The sequence below is a fragment of the Misgurnus anguillicaudatus genome, chromosome 14 (assembly GCF_027580225.2).
Source record: "Misgurnus anguillicaudatus chromosome 14, ASM2758022v2, whole genome shotgun sequence".
Taxonomy (NCBI): domain Eukaryota; kingdom Metazoa; phylum Chordata; class Actinopteri; order Cypriniformes; family Cobitidae; genus Misgurnus; species Misgurnus anguillicaudatus.
In genome coordinates this window covers 21,136,741-21,147,194 of record NC_073350.2, presented here as the reverse complement: position 1 = coordinate 21,147,194, position 10,454 = coordinate 21,136,741, and the positions used below count along the sequence as shown (strand labels likewise).

Here is a 10,454-nt window from a genome sequence, read left to right as displayed (position 1 = left end):
TACATATTCAATGATACAGTATAACTAATTAGTTACATTAGGCAACTTACTGAACAAAAGTGCAACTAAAGACAGACATTTTGCTTGTTTACTTTTACATTTATTATTTAAACAACAATTTAATAATTATTAGGCCTATATAACTATTTTACAGTATAACAACAATACATCTCTTGTGTTTTTATTAATTGTGTTGAGGTAATTTTATCACTTTTTATTATAAATTAATTGTTTAACACATTTTATTGTCACAGAATGAAAATCACATCACCACATGCATTTATAGGCAAGCTATACCTATCCTGTGATATGCGAAGATGATATATAAAACTTGTTGAAGTCCAGTCCAGTCTTTTCATATTTGTTTTATATTTGAATCATTTGCTTTATTCTAAAATAGGCAATGCCATTAAATTAGAAAACTTGCAAAGCCTAAAATAATGAAAAATATCTGTGATGGCTGTGTTTTTCCAGAATGGTTCAAAATGGCACCAGGTGTACACCAGGTGATATTTGTCTTGCCTCCACTGCATTCATAAAATGAGTTAACGTTATCAATTCTGTGATAAAGTCCATCTGGTCTGTCTGCACAGAACTGACTTGTTAGTACCAGTAGAGATGTGAAAGGTTTCACACACGTTGGTGGTGATGAAGGACCTTCGTTTGCTCCTGTTGCAAAGAAATATAGAAATTCATAATTTAAACGTCCTAATGAAATATCAGACTACTCATGACAAACTAACTTATGTTAATCTTACCAAATATTAACTGTTTCTTCAGGTAGCTGACTAAAGGATATTTGCCTTGTCCACAGAAATGTCCGGAAAAATCATCCAGGTCCAGAGTCCATACAAATGCACCTCCCAGACTTTGCTCCAGTAAATATTTTATCTTAACAATATATGTCAGAAATGTTATCATTTATGTTACATTACCTGTAAAGTCAGACGTAATGGTAATATGGTATCAAATGACATGAAATGTACCTTAATCTCAAAGCTTCTTTGATTGTCGAAACCCACCCATTCATTGCCTTTAACAGAAAATGGGACCTTTTGGTCTTCTATCCACTGGACCTCACCCCCGTTTAAGAAAAGGCACACCTTAAAAAAAATAAATGATTCCTTTACACTTAATTTGATGCTATAAAATATGCCAGAATTACAACACAAGTATCAAACAATAATTTTGCACAAAAAATTCCCCTGAAGTTTACTTCAAAATAAGACCAAAAGCCCATTTCTTGAGTATAAGGTCCGGGGGAAGCAAAGTTACTGGCTGGGGCACCGACACCAGTCTGAGTTGAGGTGAGGATGAAGGAGCGACCATAAGTGGCAAAGCCCATTAATAACTTCTCAGGAGGAGCTCCGTGAACTCTCCAATAACGTAATGCAAAATCCTGTATGAAAGGTGATATATAAAAATGATATTTTATTGTAAGTGCATGCAAACATGTCTGTAACAAATTGAAAATTATTCACAGATTTAAAGCCTGTGCTGATGTCAATCCTCTTACAGCATTTGAGTAAATATGCTCCTCATCATGGATATCGGTGTACAAAGGACTGTGATGTCTCACAATTCCATTTTCAAACGTTTGAAAATCAAATGTCTTGACATTAATAAGGTCCAGATATCTACAGAAAATAAAATATATTTGAGAATGTCTTATAGTAACACTTATATAATTGATGTGCACCTTGATGTGCAATGGAAATTTTGCTCTTACTTCGAGATCTCTGGTATATCGTAGCTCCTTTCAATAACTTCTTTCTTTGCTGACACTGTTGCTGTAAGAATTAGTCTTGAATCTTTGCTTGGCCAGCCTTCAGTTAGAAACGCTTCCAAAAGTTCCTAGAAGTTTAAAAGTGGTTTGTGTAATTTGTTATATGAACACTATGGGGTGGTTTCCCGGACAGGGATTAGACTAGTCCTAGACTTAAACACTTTTAAGAGCTCTCCAAACTGAAAACATCTTGCACTTACATATCTTAAAATACATCAGTGCCCTTTGTTTTGCCTCAAAATGCACACAGGTAATGTTTTTAGTAAGGCATGTTTGTTAAAACTAGTTATATTTACTAATTAAACTAAGGCCTAGTCCTGGATTAAGCTAATCCTGGTCCAGGAAACCGCCCCTAAATGATTTTTTACAAGTTTTTTTTGATAAATGGTTTTAACCTTGCACAGTAGAGTAAATTTTAGCTTATCTTCAGGCGGCGTTCCTAAAGTACCTTTGTCCTCCCAATCCAAATCAAGGCCATGAAAGTTATTCTTCCTTAGAAATTCTATAGAAGACTTTATGAATGTCTGACGATTTGTCCAGTTAGACAACATAATAGAAAATCTGCTGAGACCAAATAAAAATCATATTATTAAATATACTATCTGTCATATATATTATAAAGAAAAAACATGCCAATAAAAAGCACAAGTGAACAGAACACTTACTGTCCTGTGTCTTGGTCTCTAACGGAGAGCAAAGTTTTTAGCTGCGGATTTCTTTAGAAATTAAACATACATGATTATCAACTGTTTGTCACACAGTATGCAATATGAATAAACACTAAAACTTGACCTAACTGTAAGCCTAAGTCACTTACCGCATCTTAAGTGCATTGAATGTTGAGTAGTGGGCCACATCATTCCACTCACTGCCAGTTATCTTATTGGCATAGTTCACAATGGCAAACGCATAGACTAAATGGGTACACAAGTTTGGGTCCACATTCTCAGGAAGATATTTAGCAGGTCCTTGTCTATACTGAGACCAGTTTGTGAAGTAACACACCAGTTTTGAACAAGCGACTAAGGATAAAAATGAATAACGATACATTACATGGATTTCTAGGAATTTCTTAAAAAATGTATCACATCATCTTCTATATACTACTAGTGCATGATCATCTTACCAAACTGGATAAGCAAGTTCAATCCTAAAAATAAGATGCAGTGTATATTCATTTTAGATGTTTTTTAATTAAATCAAAATTTAAAAAGTAAAAAGACATATTGTTTAAATACCTGTTAAATATGTTATTCCCCTGTTCATTTTGTTTCTGTTCATGTGTCTTGAGAACACTGCAGTAAAGTGAGGGGTGGGGAAAGACTCAGGGAGGGGTATAGCAATAACATGACAAAAAACTTCAAATTCTACCTTGTTTATTGACAAATCAAGATTAATCAAAATTTTTGAAAAATTTCAAAAGATTTTGCCAGTTTTGGCAATATACAACCCAAGATTTATGTGTTTCCTTATGTGGTTTTTTATTATTTAAGATTTTTTTCTTAGACACAATGAGCAGTCTGTATATCTTTTATGATGAAAACAGAAGTGTGGATGACAACTCCCCTGAGGTTGCTCACAATGGAATGAAATAAAATGCTATTGTAAACGCTTAAGAATACAATGCAAATCTCAGCTTATTCACCCAAAATTTCGAAAAAAGACAAAAAGTTGATAATCTTGAAAACAGTAAAATGTTGTGCTGTTATTTCAAAATTTTAACTTTAACATTTAATACAAATGATAAATAACCTGTCAAAAGGGTTTCAGTTTCACCTTAAGCTCTGTTCTTTTAACTGAAACTTGAAACTATACTGTAACTAGACTGCAGTATTTACCAAATCTCATCGCAAACATAATATGTTTTAGTGGCTTGAGGCATGTGGGGATGGTCACAAGATAAAGTCATGCTATACACAATAGCCATAAGAATAAACTATGGGTCAGTAGCCAGAAATATAGATATAGAGGTAGTTTGGTTATTATCTTGTTGTATTGTTTTATAGTACCATATCCAGTACCATAATAACCCTTTGTAATTAAAAACAAACATCAGTCCTTTAAATCAGTGAATATATAAATTAGAGTGTTTTGTTTATTTTCTTACAGATGTATACGAATATTGCTGAGCAATATAGTTTAATAAAATATTAGCTATGTAGCTCTCCCCTATAGCCAGTCTCACAAAATTATGTACCTATAGTCACTTAATTTTTTTATTATTTTTCGTGATACTGTCACAAATTCACGAATCTCTGTTTATGTGTCATTGTCACGTATTGGTCACTCACCTGCTTTTTCCTATTTTCAAACCATTTTCGCTTCGGTTTAGGGTTAGATTTGGTGTTTGCATTAGGATGTTACTTGAAGTATTGGTTTATATTTTTTCTGATTTATTTTTTTATATTTTCTACATTTTAAAACAGTGTCGCCTGGCGTTAGGGTTAGAGATGGGTTTGATGACAGACATGGTCTTTAGTTTGATGCCCTTGTTAAAACACATAAGACAGAAATGTGATACAAAAAGCGATGCATTGGTTTCCTTTAGTGACGTCCATTAGAAAGCCTGTAGAGCCAGCAGGTGTAACACAATGAACTGCCCTTAAGACATCTCTGCAACTTCATCTTGAAACAAAGCCATAAAAAATACAAACTAACATCAACAAAAAGTTAAATTAAAGAGTGAAAAAGTTCAAGTTGAAAAGTTACATAGGCAGAAATAAATGAGTCACCATCCAAATAATTTATCCAAATGTGAGCGTTATATTTACCATGCTTTACATTGCAACCTCTCAGCTTTAAATGTGAAAATAAATGTATTTGTGCAACAAAAACTATTTTTGGCAAGAACAAATCATATAATTTTACAGATGACAGGAGGGGATGAGGTGCATTCTGACATCATCAGTTGTGAAAAAAGAAAGAGTTTTTGTTTAGTTTTCCCTTCTTTGTTTGTAAGGTTTAAAAATCTGCAGTCTTTTAGGACGTCATCATAAGTGAAACATCCTTGTGCACTGAAAAAAATTATTCACTGAATTCAATCAATTTTCTCAAGGCGAGCGGTTGCAATCAATCCATTTAAGCTACATTCAAACAAAAGTTTTATATTTTTTTACGTTACTAATCTTTTTTGTTTAAATGTAGCTTAAATAAATTGATTGCATCCGCCCACCCCAAAAAACTTGATTAAATTCAATGAATCCTTTTCCTCAGTGTGAGAGCCATTGCGTTTGACTCTCTGCCAAGCAAAGTGGTATTCATTATATCACTGACAAAGTCTAAGTACCAAAGTCAAAGTACTTTGAACCATATGACCAAAGATGGAAATATCTTATGTAAAGTGTGCATGTTATAATGCCCCAGGCAGATTACATAATGCAGTATCAAGTATCCATATCAGTCAATTTGTTTATGTAATGATAAATGAAGAGTTTCGTTGCAAAACGAGATAACCACCGTTTTTTTAATTGTTCAGAAATCTTGTTTTTTGGTTGTGCATTCCAATGCAACTGCAGTTGGTTTGTTTTGATTTAAACCTTCATAACTTAAAAAATCTACCCGTAGCAAAACAAAATAATAACATGATAACATAATAATAAAAATGTTTTGACAAAAATGTGTAAAACATGGATTTATCTCGTTTTGCAACGAAACTCTTCAAATTTATTTTTAGATTTCTCATTATGGTTTAAGTGCATATTATGAACAAGGTATAGCTCTTCTGGAGCCAATATGCAATACTGTATGTACCAAGAGAAATGGCAACAGCGTCTGACAGCAATGGTATTTGTAGACTGTAGTGCTGTCATGCATACACTAAAAGTTTAAATAATGACTGTTGAAATGTGATGTGAATTACTGTCACAACAACACAGTCAATAAATAGTACTCAACACAGAACAAATATATATTCAACCATTTTTCAAATAAACCTGTTTCTGTTTATATATTTAAATAAATATGTATTTCTATATTTTTTATTTTATTTTATTTAACAAGTTAATAAATTGAACTTGGGTTTAACTTTATCTCACTTTCAGTCATGGCAGATCTTGTAACACCTGATGACAATGATTGTTTGATATTTAAAAAAACATGGAAATTGATGCTTTTTAGAGATGCTTTAGAGCTGATTGTATTTGCATACATTACATTTACATACATTGCATATTTCCATATAAGTTTTAATAGATGGCAGTTTATGTTTTTATTTTATTTATATATTTTTACCAAAAAATGAAAAAGGAGCTTACACAGAATTCAAAAACACCTTCACAATAGACTACTCAAGAGGGAGTCTTTACACCAGCATTCTTTTATATGACATAGTTACATTTTTCCATTTCATAGTTCATGGAGGTTTCTTTAAGTGTCATAATCTCTTCATAAGATTGAACATTCACAATCCCTTCGTGGTTAGGGCCAAGAACAGCACTTACAGCTGTCATTAAACACAGTGCCCGAAGCACATTGACTCAGGTATGTGTTACCTCCTGCACAGTTGTAAAATTGGGCTGGATTTTCAGGGTTACCATAGAGTCCATCTGGCTTTCCATTACAGAATCCTGGTCCTGGTGCATGAGTGGTAGTTGTGGTTGTTGGTTTAGTAGTGATGGTTGTCTGGTTGGGATCACGGGTGGTGGTTGAGGGCGTTGGTGGTATTGCTACATAGACCAAATATTTGCATTAGTTAGTTTGTTTGTGTGTTTTGTTTAGATAATATAAAACAGATTTGCATTGACAACAATGCTTACGAATATTCAGAAGATTGCGCAGATGGCCCATTAGAGGATGATTTCCCTGTCCACAGAACTGTCCGGCAAAATCATCCAGATCAAGTGCCCACACGAAGGCTCCTCCAAACTTTTTGTCTTTTAGATAACTGACCTGTGAATTGAGAGCAAACGAGATGACAGTCTTGCTGATATATAGTGAAAATAAAAATCCACATTGGTGTTAAGCGTACCTTAATTTCATAGCTGTCTTTGCTGTCAAATCCAACCCACTCGCTGTTCTTTGTGGCATATGGCACCTTTTGATCATTAATCCAATTAATGGTTGCTCCTTGTAGGAAGCCACAGATCTATAGAGACATGAAGGATATTTATTAACAGCATTAGATGGGAAAGAAAATACTTTTGGGAAAAATTTTGTGGCTTTATAGTCTTAATACATCCCGGCTATTTCAAAGCTCTCACCTCATAATAAGCCCAGAATCCAGCCTCACGGGTGTAGGTTCCAGCTGAAGCAGGTCCACTAGCTGGAGCTCCAACTCCAGTTTCCGAAGTCGTCAGACGGAAGGTACGACCGTATGTTGCGAAACCCATTCTGAGTTTCTCCACAGGGGTACCCTGGTCCTTCCAGTAGTTCATGGCAAAATCCTAAAGATGGAGGAGGATTGTTGTTTTGAGACTAAACTAAGACTGTGTAGTTACATTTTCAAATGAGTCTTTGAAATCTGATTTTGGAGTCATCACAACATCACAGGGAGAAAGTTTAACAGATTTAAATCAATATTTGATATAGTGTCACGTACGGTATTGAAATATATCAGCTCTCCATCATCCGCAGACCCTTGATACAGAGGGCTGTTGTGCCCTGTGAATCTTTCCCAAGTTCCATGGAAGTCATATGTCATCACATTGATAAAGTCCAGGTATCTGCGATGAAGGACAAATCAGGATGGTTAAACATCTTGCATGTATTGCCTATTTTTAGCACAATGTTCTGTCGACTTTTAATGTGATTATTAACCAATAATTGTGCTCACTTGGCAATCTCTGCAATCTCATATCCAGCATCGATTGTCCCCTTGCCAGCTGCCACCGCAGCACTCAGAAGTAGTCTTGGTCTGCCAGTAGCTCTGCCCTCAGCCTCATAGGCTTCAATAAGTTCCTGCAAAACAGGAAAGTAAATAATTAAACGTATTAAGACATTAAACAAAAACATTTCTGCAATATTGGAGTTTGATTGCCTACTTTGCACAGCAGTGTGAATCTTTGTTTGTCTTCAGGTGGACTTCCTCTTGATCCTGGATATTCCCAATCCAAGTCCATACCATCAAATCCATGAGTTCTTAGAAAGCTGATGGAAGACTGGATAAACTTTTGACGGTTTCCAGGAGTGGACACCATGATGGAGAACCTAAGAAGAATTTCGGAAACAATCTTTTTGCATTTCAATTGACATACAATACACCAGATAAAGCTTCAATGTGGTTCTAATCTAGATAATGAATAGAAAAAAAATGTATGCTAATACTTACTGTGTTGAACCAAAGTTCCATCCACCAATCGCTAAAAGGGTCTTAAGACTTGGATTTCTGTAAAAAAGTAGTGCGAGTCATTTTATATAGCATGCCATCATCATTAATAAAATATTAGCATTCATGTTAGCATGAATTTCCTGCAGCCAACACTTTATGACTAACAATTGACACATCTATCTCAATTAGACTCCATTACCAAACTGACAGCTCAAGTTTGATTTAAATTACTCAATGCAAAGACTTGAACACAAAAACGTCAGACTTACAGTTTATATTTTTTATACAGTCTAAAAAATGCGTGGTTATAACCTTTTGGGTTGTAATGTTACTATCTCACAGCAAGTTGTGTTATCGTCACAAAATATTTTATCGTGTTCATGGCACAAAATTATTTTTTTTCCGTACCACTGAGCATTAATGTTTTTTTTCATGTCACTCAGCAGGAATTTCTATAACTAGTTTTTTCGTGTCCGTGGCACGACTTTCTTTTTCGTGTCATTTTATGTATTGTTTTCTCATTGTTCATTGTCACGAAAAACTATTTATAGAACTTTGTGCTGAGTGACACAAAAAAGACATTCGTGCTCAGTGGCAGGAAAAAATGCAGATTTTCGTGCCATGAACAAAAATAAATTAATCAAATATTTCATGACTTTAACACGACTTGGGTTGAATATAACTTATGCTGGATTGTTTTAACCCAATGTGCTGGGTTGTTCTAACACATTGTTGGGTCAAATATAAACATTTTTGGGTTATTTTTTGGATTTGTTGTATTGATGAGCAATACAATATGTATAATACATGCATCAAGGGTATGTCCCATGTAAAAGTAGGTGATGCAGGGTTCCCCGTGTGTCAACCTTTGTCAACACTTAAAGGCCAACAACTTTAACTTGAGCTTTAAACGTACAATAGGAGCTTCAAAGCAGTGCTTAGGCTTTAATAAGACATACCTATTTTTAAGGTCATTGAAGGACTTGTAGAGGGTCTCATCGTTCCACTCATAGGTGACAAGCTCATTGGCATGGTTAATCATTGCAAAAGCATAAAAAAGATGTGTGCACAGGAAGGGGTCGACATTTGCGGGCGTATATTTTCCAATTCCAGGTCTGTATTGGGACCAGTTTGTGAAGTAGCAGCCCATTTCCATGGAGAATGCTGGTCATGAATACACAATAGTTCAATTGGTGAAAAAGTCATTGTTTTAAGATTAGATTATCTGCTTAAAAAAACTTGGTTGTCTAATGAGTACAATTCTCTAGATTTATTAAATTAATTCAGTTAAATTCTTTCTTATTTGAACAATAATTTTGCAATAAATATTAAAAGACTTACCACAGTGGCAAAGTGCCAAGGCAAAGCCTAGAATATGCAAGAAAATAAAGTAGATACGTGAATACAATAAAAAATGTTAAATATTAATATTAAAGTTAAACAATGTTTACCTGCTAAGAGTGTAAATTTCCCCATCTGATCTCCAATTTTTTTGACAACTTTACTGTAACAAAGAATTTTTGTAATTACATTTAGGCTTATAGAAGAAATATATAAAGTTTCTTCCTCAAAACTGATGTTTTCAGATGTTTATGACATACCTGGGGTTCCTCAGGCACGTATAGAAGTGAAAAGTGCATAATGACTCTGGAGTTTAAATAGGTTTAGATCAGAGTTGGGATGATTTATTGAGACAACTAAGATATGGTATCTCATGTAAACTATGGACTAAAAGACATTAGTGTGTAAAAAAAACCTTTGTACTTTTTGGCATGTAAAGCTTAAATCACAGATAAGATGAAAAAAAAGCTGTCATAAAATGTACACTGTAAAAAATGCAGAAATATTTTACATTTGTTTTGCAATTTTTCAAATTAACATATATTTTATGCTACTTTAACTTAAGTAGGTTGAATTGACTTTCAAAACCAAGTTGTTTTAACTACATGCTGCATTTTTTTATAAAGTATATACATCATGAGTCACGTCAGCAATGCCACACTGTACACTGAAAAAAACTAACTTTTTGGTGCTGTAAAATATATTAAATTAACCCTCATAATTTCTACATAGTAATATTAACATTTACTGAGAACTAGATTCTCCAAAGTAAAATGATAATAGATACACAATTAATTCATGTACAAAATGAACTGTGTGGGAATAGTAAGTCGTATTATATATTTTCTTGTATTATTAAACTGTTTTATTGTCACTGCACATAGTCCTAAAATAACTACATATTACAAGTACATTTTAATTAAAAAAGTAATTTAAAGCTTTCAGGTTCAGGTTCAGGTAATTTAAAGCATGAGTTCATTTAACTTAAGCATATAAAATGTATAAAACTGTGAAATGAACTTAAAATTATCATCACATGTTTAAAGAATACCCACAATCCTT

The 10,454-nt window shown here is 33.8% G+C and overlaps 2 protein-coding genes across 2 annotated transcripts; both read right to left on the bottom strand.

Moving 5' to 3' along the window:
* Window positions 1–136: 136 nt before the first annotated feature.
* On the bottom strand, window positions 137–3,025 carry ovgp1 (oviductal glycoprotein 1). The gene is made up of 9 exons (XM_055184159.2): window positions 2,604–3,025; window positions 2,468–2,502; window positions 2,182–2,369; window positions 1,730–1,854; window positions 1,517–1,637; window positions 1,217–1,399; window positions 987–1,103; window positions 759–891; window positions 137–669 (listed from the first exon to the last, which is right to left on the bottom strand). The coding sequence occupies exons 1-9, from the start codon at window positions 2,834–2,836 to the stop codon at window positions 410–412; spliced, it is 1,395 nt and encodes a 464-aa protein (XP_055040134.2). The 5' UTR covers window positions 2,837–3,025; the 3' UTR covers window positions 137–409.
* A 3,055-nt stretch (window positions 3,026–6,080) lies between these two features.
* chia.2 (chitinase, acidic.2) lies at window positions 6,081–9,731 on the bottom strand. The gene is made up of 12 exons (XM_055184157.2): window positions 9,653–9,731; window positions 9,503–9,555; window positions 9,393–9,419; window positions 9,011–9,215; window positions 8,052–8,108; window positions 7,765–7,930; window positions 7,557–7,681; window positions 7,323–7,446; window positions 6,985–7,167; window positions 6,753–6,869; window positions 6,541–6,673; window positions 6,081–6,450 (listed from the first exon to the last, which is right to left on the bottom strand). The coding sequence occupies exons 2-12, from the start codon at window positions 9,525–9,527 to the stop codon at window positions 6,203–6,205; spliced, it is 1,410 nt and encodes a 469-aa protein (XP_055040132.1). The 5' UTR covers window positions 9,528–9,555; window positions 9,653–9,731; the 3' UTR covers window positions 6,081–6,202.
* Window positions 9,732–10,454: the final 723 nt, after the last annotated feature.